This window comes from Brassica rapa, chromosome A03 (genome assembly GCF_000309985.2).
Source record: "Brassica rapa cultivar Chiifu-401-42 chromosome A03, CAAS_Brap_v3.01, whole genome shotgun sequence".
In the NCBI taxonomy this organism is placed as follows: Eukaryota; Viridiplantae; Streptophyta; class Magnoliopsida; order Brassicales; family Brassicaceae; genus Brassica; species Brassica rapa.
In genome coordinates this window covers 22895326-22911864 of record NC_024797.2, presented here as the reverse complement: position 1 = coordinate 22911864, position 16539 = coordinate 22895326, and the positions used below count along the sequence as shown (strand labels likewise).

The window sequence follows — 16539 nt, the reverse complement described above, 5'->3', positions numbered from 1 at the left end:
ACTGTTTTCCAAATTATGCAATTATAAAATTGTAATGACTATCAAAATACATTATTATTTTAGATACATGTTTTCTAAATCTATCACATTGCCACATAAACTTAGAAGTAGATGCATTTACATAAAGCGATTAAAACACTAAAACTGTTTTGTGATTCTTTTGAGATAATACATCATACATGTTTGAAAACTTGTTTTATACAAAAACAAAATTGAGATATGTACCTACTTAAAATATGGTATGAAATATTAAATTTGAACATTTCGTTTTACTCTTGTAAATAATACTTTTAAAAATATAAATCTCTTTACTTTAATGTAATAAACATAAACATTAAAATTATTGACCAGAAAAAAAAAGAAAAAAAAACAATAGAAAAACAAAAATTGAACATTTTTTATTATCTGAAACCCACCATAAATATTTTTAAGGGCTAAACCAACAAAAAGATATAAAAAAAACAAGAAAAGAACAAAGAAGACTAAACCTACCAAATGAACATTAACATATTTAGTTTTAGGCTAGTAATTGAGCATCACACATGGAAAATATATAAACACTAATAACTATAGAAAGTTGGTCTTCAAATTTACTAAGAAAACATAATGAATCACTAAAAATGTTTTTTTTTTCTATAGAATTGTATGTCGTGGGAGTAAGATTAGTTGTTAAATATATAAAATTATAGATTTCATATAACATATTTAATCTATAAATCTTATGTAAGATGTGATTAAATTTCATAAATGAATATTTATCTACACACTTTCATATTGAAATATTTATTTGCAGAACACTTCATTGGTAGATTATTATACTTAACAAAATGTAAAATAATATATACATAAATACTAAGTAAATAAACTGGATTTTCTCTCCCGGTAGAGCTTCACATTTGTATTAGTAGAAATTACTCACACTCTCCTTTCTCTAATTCTCTTTAAATGTTTTTTATCAGTTTATGTTTCATAAAGCTTGAATTCCATCTCCTTGCTATATAAGCAATGTATAAAAAGATGATATTAATCTATTCAAAAAAAATTAATATTATTATTTTACTTTTTTTACGTTTGATACTGTTTAAATAGAAATATATATACTTCACTTTATTTGCTCACTGTTTTTTTTACGCTAATTTATTATGGTATTACAATTATGCGAAAGATTACATAGACGATTTGACAACCGGTAATACTATATGTCTTATGAAAATCTACGTCTAACTGCATTATCTGAGCCGTCCTATGAAGATCCACGGCTGGCTAGATTTATTTGCACCATGTTGAAGATCCCTTGTAAGATATTCTTCCATAGTCTGCAGTAATAAATCGCTTTTTCCAGGACTTGAAACCTGGATTTCTTGTAATCTGCAATAAATTGCATAGTTTGAGAATCGAACTCGAGACCTGGGTGTAAAAACCTTTAAACCTTAATCATTAGGCTACGGTGATTCCCCTATTCGCTCACTTTTTGGAAGTGAAAAAACAAATTATGCTAGAGTTTTCTTTTTTCTTGTCTTTATTACTCCATTAGTTTTTCTCCTAATTACTCTACTTAACTTATCGCTCAGATACTCTATAATTAACCAGTCACACCCGAGATAAACCCACTGTATGCTTGAAAGATTATTGTTCGATTGAATCATGGTTGAGTGACAACACCACATTCTTACATCGATGTTTCTACGACTGCATCAAGATACTTTGACAAAAAAAAAAATAACTTATCCAGATTTTAGTTCAAAATTTTACATTTTAATGCATATATTCCTTATAATTTTTTTTTGTATCTGATCATTTGAAAGGACAATAATTTAGAATATTAGAATAGCTCCGACTTTCTTTTATATTTTCTTTAAAACAGATCAATAAAGTAAATTTTCTACAGTACTAGTTTTTGTAATAGAATTATCTATTTATACGTAAAATATAGAAAATTAATTTTGATTTTAAATATAAAGGTGTAAATAATAAAAAAATTATAATTTTCTTAGAATTAGATTTTTTTAATATAGTGATATACATAAGAGAAAATTTATATTTATAATAAAATTAAATTTACAATAGAAAAAATATATAAATACTTTGGAGATAGTCTTACAAAGAAAAACTAAACGGTTCGTAAATTTCGTACAATAGCAATAAAACAATTTTGTGTTTAAAAGCAACTCCAATAGTAATTTTTTACCATGGAATTCTCAAGTTACATATTGGTGTATATATATATAAATAAACTAATAATTTTGGAAATCCAACCAATGATATCTTACCTGACATATTATTGGTTGGGTTTCCAAAAATTTAGTATACTCTTAATTAAATAGTAATTATTATATATACATATATTAATACATAATTTGAGAATTCCATGGTAAAAAAACTAGCTACCATTGGAGTTGCTCACTTGCTCTAATGTTTATGATGCATATGCAAATGCAAATGATGATGTTATTAGCTTCGATGGATTGGTGGGAACTGAGACCTATAGCGTTTTTTTTTTTTTTTTTTTTTTTTTTGTAAGCTAAGAGTCTAAGGACATCATTATCGCCATATCTTAAGTCCATATCTTATCTTTTTTGGGTCCAAAAATAAATAAAAAAGAGGAAAAATGTTAAGTAACGGGCCGCATAGTCCTTAATTAAGAAGTTTGGGCGGACGTCCTTAAGTCGCACGTGTCAGTTCGTTATTCGCTTTAGGGTTCGATGAAGGGATAGTCAGGTCTCGGTCTTCTCATTTCCGTCATCTTTTTGGTGAGAGCTCGTCGGCGAAAGAATCGCCCTATGTTCGCGCATACGTCGTCCATGCCCAAATCCTCATCTTCTCCTTCATTCCGATCACTCCACATCAATCTGTTGGTAGTTCCTCTCGTTGATTACCGAAATCGAAATACTGTTGGTGCATGTCCTGTGTCGAAATCCTCTCGGTGCATGTCCTCTGGTTGATAGCCCAAATCGAAATCCTCTCGGTGCATAGCCCCAAAAAAGGTACGTGTTCCTCCTCTGTTTTGAGATTTAGAGAATTTCGATTCGATTATACGATTTTGGTTTGTGATTGTATAGGTTGTGTACGATTGAAAATTAGTGTAGATTGAGGGTTTGGTATCTGATTTTGGTTGGTCTTCCTCGTGTGTGGAACGGTTTACGATATTTCTGTAGTGTGGATTTTTTTTTTCTGTGAATACATTTTTCACTCGGTGATTTTGCGATGATAATGAATTTGAAATGATACTCTAGTGTTGAATTTTTTTTCTGTGAATACATTGTTCTCTAGGTGAATTTGCGATGATTATGAATTTGAGATGATACTCTAGTGTTTTTTTTATCTGTGAATACATTGTTTTCTCGGTGAATTTGCGATGATAATGATTGTGAGTTGATACTCTAGTGTTGTTTTTTTTTTCCTGTGAATACATTGCTATATCATGAGTTTGCTATCAAAATACATTTCTAGATAATTAAGAGACTTCAAAATAAGTCCTAGCAATAATATACTCCTAATGCTTTGTCTCTTAGCTTTGTATCTTAACACCACACTAATAATAAAATAAGCTAAGGACTTCAAAATAAGTCCTAGCAATAATGATGCTCTAAGACCTATAGCGTTCCCACAAACTTTTGTGCGAGTTCCAAGAAACCTAAAGAGCGAGAGAGGAGATCGTGTTTTCGTGACGACGAGTCGACCACTTGAAATTCTTGAATTAATCAGTTTGTAGTTAATCAGAGTGCTACGTGGACACAAGACGCGAGATTAAGTTCTCAGCTCCGCATGCATGCATGTAAAGCAATCAAATGATAAGTTAGCGAACAACTAATTTAATTAATGCTTAGTATGTCTTGGTATTTGAGTCACATTAGTTGAAAAACGAAACATTCCTCAAAAGTTACAAACACACAACTGGAATGTTTCTCCTCTCTGCCCTTTTGATTGATTCTGCTTTCTCTTTTTTTTTTTTTTTGAAAATTCTGTTTTTATGCAGGACCAGCTCAATGGTGTCATGGATCCTGCGGTAAAAAAAAATTTAATTTCTAAACTATTATTCTTTTAAAAAAATCTGATAGATATATGTTTTTTTTTCAAAATACTAGAAGTGTTTTTAAAATAAATCTATGAAAATAAAAAAAATATTTTCATATAAAATTTTTTTGGACCCATTCTTTTATTTTTAATATAAAAATACAAGTATTTTTTAAAGAAATTAGACCTTTATCTATTAAGAAATAGTGGGACAACAGATTGGGCCCGGAGCGGTCGCACCGCTCCTTTCCCCCCCCCCCCCTTTATCTAAGCCGACCCTGTTTGTATGGTAAATGGTATGCGCAGTGTCGGTCCTTGTACAAAACGGGTGAAGCCCACGCTTGTGGCCGTTAATTTTATGAGCTATTTTCTACCACATTTTACAAAAAATCTCTTTAGTTTAGTGGAAATTCATATGGCAATACTTCCATTAGTTCGTGGGATCGAACTACCCTGACCACAATTCAACTTTTATGTTTTTTTCCTCTGTTTTCTCTTCAAAAGTAGTCACATTCTTCTTTCTCGCTTTTGGCCTATACAATTCTAGGACCGGCTCTGGGTATGTGTTCTTAAAAAATAAAAAAATCATTATAGGAACTAACTAAATATGTTTTCTAATTTTATAATAACGCGAAAAATATTGGTGCCTATATAGTTAAACTAGTTTTCAAGATTTTTTAAAATAGAAGATGATCTAGATTTTAATATATTGTTTAATTATGTGGATTCAAAATTTTCAGAATTTAATCCATAGTGAAACATTGGTATTGGTCACTAAAAATTTCAAAAGTTTTTTTATATAGAATAAACCCTCAAACTTTTTGAAAAAATATTAAAATTATTTAAAAAAATGTTTATATCCATCGAAAGTTCAGATTATGCCTTGGATATTATATTTAGATTTTAGACTCAACGTTGGTTGAAATTTTTATAGTTGTCATTTAAAATAATTTTAGAGATGTTTGGAGTTAGTGAAAATATAATTTTATTTTCTTAAAATATATTGCTTTATTAAAACATCTTTAAAATATATTGCTACCAAACTCGTTATGACTTCTATACAGGTGAGTTAGTTAGAATTTTAGAAGTCCAAAGACACGATATAAAACGTTTCCCTCGGTATGCTGTTTTCCTTATTCAAATTAGCATGTAGCTTTCAAGCCTTTCATAATTCATATGCGCCGTGATTTTTTTCGTCAGACGGTTAACCATAGTATCATTATAAATTTCACCGTACACTAGATTTTGATCCGCGCTTAGAAAGCGCAGATTTATTTTTGAAATTATATAAATTCTTTTTATATAATTTCTATCTAAGATAATGTATAGGTTTGAGTACATTTATCCAGATGCACTGAACCGTATCAAACTGAAAAAAAAAACAAAATTAAACTGAATTTCATAAATAACCGAGCATATCCTATATCTTTGGAACTGAAAAAATAGAAACCAAACTGAGAACCAAATGAGTTTTTAATTTTTAAAATACAAATTATATATCTACAAATATTAATTATATTTAATTTCTGAATAACTAAATATCCTAAAATACTATTTATAAACCAAGTTATGCAAAAAAAAAAAATTAATTACTCGAATATTTTTTATTCAGATAATTAATAGTTAATTATTTTCCTGTATTTTTTTCAAACAGCCTAAACTATCCGATTTAAAGCCCAAGATATTTTACATTTGTGAAAATTCAATAAAACGTATCATATGCATTGTTAGAATTTGTAAAGTAAGTAAACATGTTTTATTTAAACCAATCTTTTCTTTTACTAATTCCATTTAAATCTCCAACCCGTTTAGACCCATTTAATATTTTTTATGATAAGATTAATCATTTAGTTCATATATAAGAATGTAAGATCAAATGTTAATAAATTATTGCATGTAATTAATTAAATTAATGTTTCATAGTTGAATAGTTGACATTAAGGCTTTTAGTTTTCAATTCACAGTAAAAATGAAAAAAATGCAGAACTCAGCGTCCTATAGTAAACTCGAGAGGGCTGGTTCAGGCAGTGGGCCAGCAACAGAAAATGCAGAACTCAGCTAAAAAGGCTTCCTCTCGGAGGCTCTGATGTCGTCAATATTTGCATGGAACATGCGTGGGTTCAACCAGCCACGCAAACAAAAGGCAGTCAGATACTGGGTAAAAGCAGCAAAACTGTCTATAGGGTGTTTGTTAGAGACTAAAGTGAAGGAGGAGAAGTTTAATAAGGTGTTTGATGCGACTTTCCCTGGATGGAGCTATGTCCACAACTACTCCAGTCACAGACTAGGTCGTATTTGGGTATGCTGGTCAGATGATGTTGAGGTGTGTCCTGTATCTACTAGCATGCAAATGATTACTGTATGGGTGAGGTATAAAGACTCAGGAGACACTTTCCTCTGTTCTTTTGTATATGCATCCAATTATGCTAACGAAAGAAAAGAGTTGTGGCGGGAAATGGAGACGATTGGAAGATCTGTGGCAAACAATCCCTGGATTATTCAAGGAGATTTTAATGTGGTTCTCTCGACACAGGAGCACTCGCGATACACTGATGCTCGAATGGACATGAGTGCAATCAAGGACTTTCAGGATGCAGTGCAGCAGTGTGATATGGTGGACCTTGCACAAGTTGGCCCTTCTTTCACTTGGACTAACTGCCAAGATGAAAACCCCATCAGCAAGAAGTTGGATCAAGTGATGATAAATAGTTATTGGATAGCTCAGTTCCCTCAAAGCTATGCCACTTTTGAATCTGGTGGAGTGTCAGACCATCTTCGAATGCATATCCAGCTAAGGGATGTTCCACAAGGAAATATGAAGCCTTTTAAATTTTTTAATCATCTCACCGGTCATCCTAGATTCTTGGAGGTTGTTGCTCGGGTCTGGAATCAATCTGAACCTCTATATCACTCTCGGTCTGCACTCAGGAAGCTCCAGGAGAAGTTGAAGGCTCTGAAGTTCGAGATGCGTAGTCTTAACAGAGATATGTATGGGGATTTACCTGGTAGAGTCAAGCAGGCTTACGAGGAGCTCTGTGCTAGGCAAACAGAAGCTATGCAAAATCCTCAAGCCTCAACCTTTGAAGCTGCAGCTGATGCTTGGGAACATTGGCATCATATCTCTGGGATTGAGGAACAGTTCTACTATCAGAAATCAAGGGTGCAGTGGCTGGGTTTGGGGGATCGTAATTCCCGTTTCTTCCACAAGGTCACACAAAGTCGAAATCTCAGAAACAAAATCAGGAGAATTGTTACGGAAGATGGTAGTATCCTTACTTCTCAAACAGATATCAAGAGAGAGGCAGCAGCTCACTTCGAGACCTTTCTGAATGGATCCTCCCAGTCAGTTCCGAGTGTCTCTCAAGAGGAATTGAGTAGTTTGGTTGACTATCGATGTTCTGCTGGAGAAATGGCGACACTCCAAGCTCCAGTGCAGGCAGAGGAAATAAAAGATGTATTATTCTCTATGCCCACAAACAAAACCCCGGGGCCTGATGGGTATCTGATATACGGTGTTTTATACATCTTGTATATATGCTTTTAAATTGGTTTTCAAGTCTTTATCGAGTCTTCCTAGTCCTTTTGGAGTCATTACAGGTCTGGAGTTGCATTGGATGGGAGATGGATCAGCTGGAACAAAAGAGGCAGAAAACAATGCAATTTGGTGGTTTTCACGCAGAACAGTCTTGATGACTGTTCCGGATAGCGGAGCAACCCAAGTGACTGTTCCGAGTGAGTGTTCCAGCGGCAGAGATTTTTTAGGAAACTACAATCATTACGGGATTTGCCCTAATTATCCCTATTTTCTCTCCCAGGCGCCTGTGACTTTGATATATCATATTTTCGGTTTCTTTTTATCATTCTACGCTATTCTAGACAGAAGAAAACCATTGGAGACTTATGTGCTTTTGGATTGTAAAGGGAGAAGGCTCCATCTCTCTCACCATAGAGAAGATTATCCTGAACCCTCTTTCTATCTCTTTTATTTACATGAAGTCTTATTCAGAATTGATCTCTGTGTTTTCTCTGTTCATGGCTGAGTAGTCAACTTGCTTAGTCTAGGGTGTTCGGGTGTTAGATTCGTGAGTTAAACATAGATAAGTGAAACCATTGATTGTCTTCATTCATAACTATTCTTAATGCTTGCATTAATCTGGCCGCTTAATGTTAGATCCTAGGTTTAACCTGTTCATTAACCGTGTAATAGGTTGCTAGATCTGTTATGAATGAGCCTAGCATCCCTAATCAGCGAAAGTAGATATTAGGGTGTTTGGTGAACCTATCGGACTTGATCTCTATTCCTTGCTGTCGCATCTTGATCCAAACGAGAGTTTAGGTATCAAGATCGATCAGCATAGGGGGCAGTTCCACGACAGTGGGCTGTTCTACTTGAGTGATCCGAGTTCTAGACTTGCTCTTAATTAAACTTGAATAATTGTTTGGCTCACACTTGCTTAACACCCGACCAAACCACCCTAGGCTAGCATTTTAATCATCTGAAATCTTTAATTAATCTTTTTACTTGCTTGTTACGAAATCAACTTTAAAACCCCCATATTGTTTTAGCTTGATATTGATCCCATAAAGATAAAGTGTAATAGTTGGTCTCTGTGGATTCGATCCTAAAGTGCTACATCGACATACCATTCGATTGTGGTAGTGTGCACATTAGGTTATTTGGTGTGCGTATACACGTAATATCAAATTGGCGCCGTTGCCGGGGACCATCTTTTTACCTTTATTTTTCGGTTATTTATTTAGTCTAAGACCTCTAACTTGCCTTATCCTTTTTGTTGCAGCTAATGTTCCAGGTGCATGACCAGTAGACATACTCGGAGAAACGCACAAGGAGAGTTAGTTACATTTACCAACCAGGAGCTAGCAAGGTTAGAAAGAACAAATCGTCAACAGCTAACGCAAACTGACACCACTATGGGTGATCACGCCAATCAGGATGATCTCGCTGCAGCTATGGCACTCATGCAGCAGCAGATGCTACAAATGCAGCAGACCATCCAAGCTCAGCAGGATGCTGCTGAACAGGCTGCTCTCGCGCAGCAAGAACAACAGGCGCAGACTGTTCCAATCGGGCACAGAAACCTTCCGAGTAACATCCCTACTACGCGCTCTGCCATTGTTCCTCCACTCTGCACCAGGTAGGACTTCGAGATCAAGCCTGCTTTGATTGGTCTAGTACAGAGAAAGGTGTTCTCTGGTCTCTCTACAGAAATTCCAATGGAGCATATTGAGAGTTTCGAAAAAGTCTGCAGTTTCACTCGCGCGAATGGTGTTCCACCAGATTACATCAGGTGCATGCTATTCCCATTCTCTCTTGATGGAAAAGCTGCACGGTGGTTGAACTCTCTCCCTACCGGCTCTCTCAACAGGTCCGATCAGCGTTCCTCAGCCATTTCTACTCTAAGGCGAGAACAGCTGCATTGAGGAACAAGATCACCTCCTTCAAACAGCTCACTGATGAGCCTTTCTGCGACGCATGGGAGCGCTTCAATAACTATCGCAGAGAATGTCCTCACCATGGATTTGATGATGATTATATCCTGGACATTTTCTATGATGGAGTGGACTGGAAATACCAAGGTGCTCTAAACTCTGCGAGCAATGGAGACTTCATTACTCAAACCACTGCTGGAGCGTTTAAGCTGATTGAGAACATGGCTGCTAGCTCAGCTAATAAGAAAGAGGAGAGTGATTGCTCCAAGAAAGGAAACAGTTCTGACGCCCAGAAAATAGATGAGCTGACTGCCAAGGTTGATCAGCTACTGAAAAACAACCAAGGACACGTTTTCAGCATGGAACAGCCTACGGCCGGGCATATTCAGAACCTGAACCAGCGACAACCGCAGAGCAATCCGCATGCTGTTCCAGCTACCGGGAACAGTCAACCAGATGAGCTGAAGGGTCTGGGTATGATGATGCAACAGCTGTTGCAGGGTCAGCAGGTTCAGGCCAAGGCGTTGAATCAGGTAACCACGGAAATAGACACCAGGATGGGCAACATGTTCACTGAGCTGAATAACAAGTATGACAATCTTGCGATCCATATAAGAAAGATCGATGTTCAGCTTGCTCAAACAGTTGAGAGTGTCAAGAGGCAACAAGAGACGCTTCCTGGAAGAACTGATAAAAATCCTAGGACTGAGCACTGTAATGCAATAGAACAGCCGTTTGCTGAGACTGCTTCAGGCGCAGAAGAGAGAGCAGAGCAGTCTGCTAGCTCTGGAGTGACTGCTCCTAGCGAACCTGCTGAGACTCCACCATCTCGAGTCTATGTTTCCAAGGTTCCCTATCCAATTCCACCTAGACATCTGATGGATCCCATTAGTGAAGAGCAGCTGATAGGTTTTAACAAGATGGTGAGAAGGCTTCCTAAAGAACTTGCATTCGAAGATGCTCTGCAGATTCGTCCATTGCTCCAGTTCTTTAAGCACTGTAGAGAGACTCAAGAGGAGATCAAGGTCTTTTATATCAAGGCACTGTCTACACCAGCATTGAAGGTATTGCCTAAGGTTGATGATCCTGGAAAGTTTGTTTTTCCATGTTCCATCGTAGGAACAACCTTCAAGGATGCTCTTTGTGACTCTGGTTCTTGCGTGAATCTCGTCTCAAAGGCTATTGTAGACGATTTGGGTATTGCTGATGTTGAGCGTTCTCAGCTGACCCTGACCTTTGCAAACTCTTCCAGAGCAGTCCCATATGGAACCATCCGCAGCCTTCATGTTCAAGTAGGGGAATGCATTGTTCCTGCTGAGTTTCAAGTTGTTGAGATCATCAAGGATCATGAGATGCCTTTGATATTTGGAAGGACATTCATGGCTACTGTTGGAGCAACCATCGATATGCCCAACAAGAGAGTCTGCTTCTCCAACATCAACAAGAAAGCTTTCTATAAGGCTGTACCCACCAGATCTTCCTCATCACACGCCTCTCGCATCTCAGTGTTTGATGTAGAAAAGCTGAAGGTTGTTCCAGAGAAGGAGCATGGTGATAAGCGTAAGAGCAGGCTGTTATCTGATGAAGATCCATGCACTGATCTTACTAAAATCAGAGGAAATTCAAGGGTGAAACAGAAAGTCCAGAAGAAAAGGGTCAAGGGAGATCCTACAATGACTTTGACACCTCTCAAGTGTGATGAGAACTCCATTGAGTATGAGGTAAAGTGCAAGGGTACCTCCAAACCGTTCTCTAAAGTCAGAGCTATTCTCACACATGAGCTGAAGGAGAAAGGGGATGCTGCTGTGAAAGGGTTGCTGAGCAGAGTTTTGAAGCTGAACATGTCTGATTGTGGAGCTTGTTTTGGAACAAGCCCTCCTGCTCAACCCGACTGATCCCAGTCACCAAGTCAAGCTAGAGACTTAAACCAAGCGCTTGGTGGGAGGCAACCCACTGGTGAGTGTCATTAACATTAGGATTTTTTTTTTTTACTTATTTTTGTTTTTAGTTTGTTGAGTCTCAGGTCACAAATCAGAAAATCCGAGACCCTTGACTGGAGCAAGCAGCTGGCTGCTCTCATTCCAGAGCATCCTTTACTAGAGCAACCGCGTCTTGCTCTGTCAGGCTGCTCCGCGCCAGGTAAGTATCTCGAACAAAAAAAAATGTTTATTCTTGGTTTCACCTTCTCTCTGATTTATTTTCACACCAGGGACGTTGTGAAGTAAGTCTGGGGGAGGGTTTTCGTCGTTTACTAACTCGTTTCTTTCTTTTGTTTTTTTTTCTTTTTAGTCAATTTGAGTCAGTTTTTTTTTTTTTGAGTCAGTCAAAAATTTGTGGGAATTAGGACCTTATTCTGTGTTGATCACTGACCACCTCGTGCTTTAGTTATCTTATTCAGTGACCTTAGCAGTGGCGAAAGACACACATGTGGACCTGGAACACCCTGACATATCTCACTTGATTCTCCAAAAGTTCTCAGCCGATCAGGTTACACTGGGTAGACATAACTCCACCTTACTTGAACCTAATCTTGACTGAAATTCTTCTTGTTATGGGCATTAGATCAGAGAAACGAGAACACACTCAGGACTTCTTATCCTTTTTATCCATCTTGCTGATCTTGAGTGGCTGGTTCATCTTTAGCTAGTTTCCACCCTGCACCTTAACCTTTATTCCTCCTTCATGCATTTGTTTTTCAGTGTCATATGTGCAGATATGTGCAAAAAGGTCGGAGAGGAAAGGATCAACGCAGCCTCCTACTCGTTACTGCTGCAGAAATTATGTCAGAAAGGAGAACAAGCAGATTAATGGAGCAACCGCTCCATAACAAATGAACTGCGCAAAAGCAGGGGTGGAGAACCACAATGGTCGCGAAATCAGAACCACCAGTGGCACTCAGAACGATCATGTATTACCTCCTTCTTCGTCACATCACCATATCAGTCTTCAAAAAAAAAAAAAAAAAAAAAAAAAAAAACGAGAATAATGTGATGGCGAAGGGGAAGAAAGAAAAGAAACATGGAGCCACTGGAAAGGTCGAGCAAGAAGTTGGTACCAAGTATTGAAGAGTGTGTAGAGGAAAGTGGAAAGCAGAACAATCAGTTGCCTGTTCCGTCATCAGAACAGTCGCACCAGATAGAGCAAAAACGAGTAGAGGCTGTGGACATCAATGGATCTATCCTCTCTTGCCATTTTGTGTGATATCCTGCATCCTCTTCAATGAAATGGTAGCCCCTAAACACTCTTAACTCCACCATTAAATTGCCTGTTCCACACCTAGACCGTCTACCCTGAATAATGCCTGTGATGAGAAGCTCACGCTACTCTTAAATAAATGTAGGGAGTTCTGTCTCGATAGTGTTGCTTTTTCAGGTTTGAGATGAAGAGTATGAAGCCGATTTTTGAACAGCAGTCAGTGAGGTTCCGGTAAGGGTGTGTTGTCCTAGTTTTACTGCTTGTATGGTTCAGAGATTCGTGGTTAAAGTATGGTTGCTGAGAATATGAGAGTTCCCACACTTTCAAACCTTTCTCCCTGTTCTTGATACTTGACATTGTTTGAAGACAAACAAGGATCTAAGTCTGGGGGAATTGATATACGGTGTTTTATACATCTTGTATATATGCTTTTAAATTGGTTTTCAAGTCTTTATCGAGTCTTCCTAGTCCTTTTGGAGTCATTACAGGTCTGGAGTTGCATTGGATGGGAGATGGATCAGCTGGAACAAAAGAGGCAGAAAACAATGCAATTTGGTGGTTTTCACGCAGAACAGTCTTGATGACTGTTCCGGATAGCGGAGCAACCCAAGTGACTGTTCCGAGTGAGTGTTCCAGCGGCAGAGATTTTTTAGGAAACTACAATCATTACGGGATTTGCCCTAATTATCCCTATTTTCTCTCCCAGCCGCCTGTGGCTTTGATATATCATATTTTCGGTTTCTTTTTATCATTCTACGCTATTCTAGACAGAAGAAAACCATTGGAGACTTTTGTGCTTTTGGATTGTAAAGGGAGAAGGCTCCATCTCTCTCACCATAGAGAAGATTATCCTGAACCCTCTTTCTATCTCTTTTATTTACATGAAGTCTTATTCAGAATTGATCTCTGTGTTTTCTCTGTTCATGGCTGAGTAGTCAACTTGCTTAGTCTAGGGTGTTCGGGTGTTAGATCCGTGAGTTAAACATAGATAAGTGAAACCATTGATTGTCTTCATTCATAACTATTCTTAATGCTTGCATTAATCTGGCCGCTTAATGTTAGATCCTAGGTTTAACATGTTCATTAACCGTGTAATAGGTTGCTAGATCTGTTATGAATGAGCCTAGCATCCCTAATCAGCGAAAGTAGATATTAGGGTGTTTGGTGAACCTATCGGACTTGATCTCTATTCCTTGCTATCGCATCTTGATCCAAACGAGAGTTTAGGTATCAAGATCGATCAGCATAGGGGGCAGTTCCACGACAGTGGGCTGTTCTACTTGAGTGATCCGAGTTCTAGACTTGCTCTTAATTAAACTTGAATAATTGTTTGGCTCACACTTGCTTAACACCAGACCAAACCACCCTAGGCTAGCATTTTAATCATCTGAAATCTTTAATTAATCTTTTTACTTGCTTGTTACGAAATCAACTTTAAAACCCCCATATTGTTTTAGCTTGATATTGATCCCATAAAGATAAAGTGTAATAGTTGGTCTCTGTGGATTCGATCCTAAAGTGCTACATCGACATACCATTCGATTGTGGTAGTGTGCACATTAGGTTATTTGGTGTGCGTATACACGTAATATCAGTATCCTATGGAATTCTACAAAGCAGCCTAGTCGGTGATAGGGAAAGATTTTGTTACTGCGGTTCAGTCCTTCTTCCTTTTCGGGCTCATGCCTCGTAGTGTCAATGCAACTCTCCTGGCTCTGGTTCCGAAGACTACTGATGCGGAGAAAATGTCAGATTACCGGCCAATAGCGTGTTGCAATGTCATTTATAAAGTGGTATCGAAGATTATAGCGAGGAGATTAAAGGCTACGCTTCCAGAAGCTATAGAGCTAAACCAATGTGCTTTTGTTGAGGGTAGGCTTCTGCTGGAAAATGTTCTGCTCGCAACTGAATTAGTCAAAGATTACCATAAGGACTCGGTAACATCTCGGGCTGCTATCAAGCTGGATATCTCAAAGGCGTTTGACACTGTAAGCTGGGAATTTATTGAAGCAACCCTGCGTGCAATGAACTACCCGGATCTGTTTATTTCATGGATCATGAGATGCATTGACACTGCAACTTACTCAGTCTCGGTGAATGGGGAACTAGAAGGCTTCTTCTCCAGTAGCAGAGGCATACGGCAAGGATGTTCGCTGTCCCCGTATCTCTATGTTATAGTCAGCAATGTACTATCAAAGCTTCTAAACAGGGCGGTGACTGAAGGTCAAATTGGCTATCATCCACACTGTAAGGAGGTGAATCTATCTCATCTAAGCTTCTCTGATGATATAGTGGTCTTCACAAACGGATCCCCGGAATCGCTTCGAAACACACTGGCTGTTTTTGATAAATTTGCTGAAATGTCGGGTCTGAGGATTAACATCACTAAGTCGACTGTTTTTGCTGCGGGTAGGGGGAAAGAAACACTTGAAACCGCAGCTGCTGTCTCTGGATTATCCATCTCGGCGCTGCCAATCAAATACCTTGGACTGCCCTTAACCACGAAGATTATGTCGAAGCAAGACTATGAGCCTCTAATCACCAAAATAAGGGCCAGATTTCTCTCCTGGACAAGTAAGGCACTCTCGTATGCGGGAAGATTGCAACTAATCAAGTCGGTTATTGCAAGTATCACCAACTTCTGGTGTGCAGCGTTTTGTCTCCCACAAGCCTGCATTGATGATATTGAGAGTATGTGCTCAGCATTCTTATGGAGCGGCTCCCCAAATAACACTTCTATGGCAAAGGTTGCTTGGGCTGATGTCTGCTGTCCATTTGAAGAAGGTGGCTTGGGTCTGCGACGGGTTCAGGAAGTAAGTACAGTCTTCATCCTAAAGCTTATCTGGCGACTCTCTGCCCACTCTAGCTTGCTGTGGGGATCTTGGGTGAAACAATATCTCCTTCGTGGAGAGACTTTATGGGATGTGAGGGACACAGGACTAGGGTCATGGGTTTGGCGTAAGATTCTGAAGTATAGGAACCTAGCAAAAGCAGTTCATCCGTATGGACATAGGGAATGGTCAGTCAGTGAGGTTTTGGTCGGATCTCTGGCACCCTGCAGGAAGACTGATAGAGATTACTGGGGAGATTGGAACGCAAAAGCTTGGCATAGGGAGAAACACAAGAATTTGTGATGTGTATAGAGATGGAGATTGGAGATTTCGGACCTGTCGGGATCAACAATTACAGCAACTGGTACATGCGATTCATCAGTTTCCCATCGAACTAAATGCTGAGGCTGCTGATGGGGCTTTGTGGAAAAATGGACCTGATGATTATGGAGATAGGTTCATCGCCTCGAGTACTTGGCACCAGATCAGACAGCGTAAGGAAAATCTGCAATGGAGTAAGCTTGTGTGGTTCTCGCAAGGAGTTCCCCGCTACGCTTTCATTACCTGGCTAGCTTTCCGTGACAGACTGGCTACAGGCCATCGAACTAGTAGATGGGGCCAACCACAATGTTGCTTGTTTTGTGGTGAACCGGATGAGACCAGGGAGCATTTGTTTTTCGCATGTCCTTATACCTACACGTTGTGGCTGAAAGTTATGGGTAATTTGTTTGGAGATGAGCCAGACCTGGACTGGGATATCACAGTTTCGAGCTTGCTCACACGGAGGTATGATCGCATCACTTTCATCTTGTTGCGACTGGTTCTGTAAGTCACTATATACTCAGTCTGGAGGGAGAGGAATGATCGACGGCATAACAGCACTGCAAAGTCTGTGGACCAGTTGGGTCGGATCATCGACAAAACAATGAGAAGCTGCATAATGTCAACGAAGTACTACTTGAAACCGAAACTGCAGGGGCTGATGCAACGTTGGTTTACGGCTCATATGCCTTAACCTGATTCAGTATATTCTTTCAGTTAGTATATT

General features: G+C 38.4%; 1 protein-coding gene and 1 non-coding gene across 2 annotated transcripts; one reads left to right on the top strand and one right to left on the bottom strand.

Annotated features, from left to right (window-relative positions):
• Window positions 1-9449: 9449 nt before the first annotated feature.
• LOC117133146 lies at window positions 9450-9556 on the bottom strand. Its single transcript, XR_004456987.1, has one exon. It is a non-coding gene; the product is annotated as a small nucleolar RNA R71 (small nucleolar RNA).
• Window positions 9557-15805: 6249 nt separating this feature from the next.
• LOC103861131 lies at window positions 15806-16320 on the top strand. The gene is made up of 2 exons (XM_009138835.1): window positions 15806-15855; window positions 15948-16320. Exons 1-2 carry the CDS (start codon window positions 15806-15808, stop codon window positions 16318-16320), a joined length of 423 nt encoding a protein of 140 aa, XP_009137083.1.
• The last annotated feature ends 219 nt before the right edge of the window (window positions 16321-16539 follow it).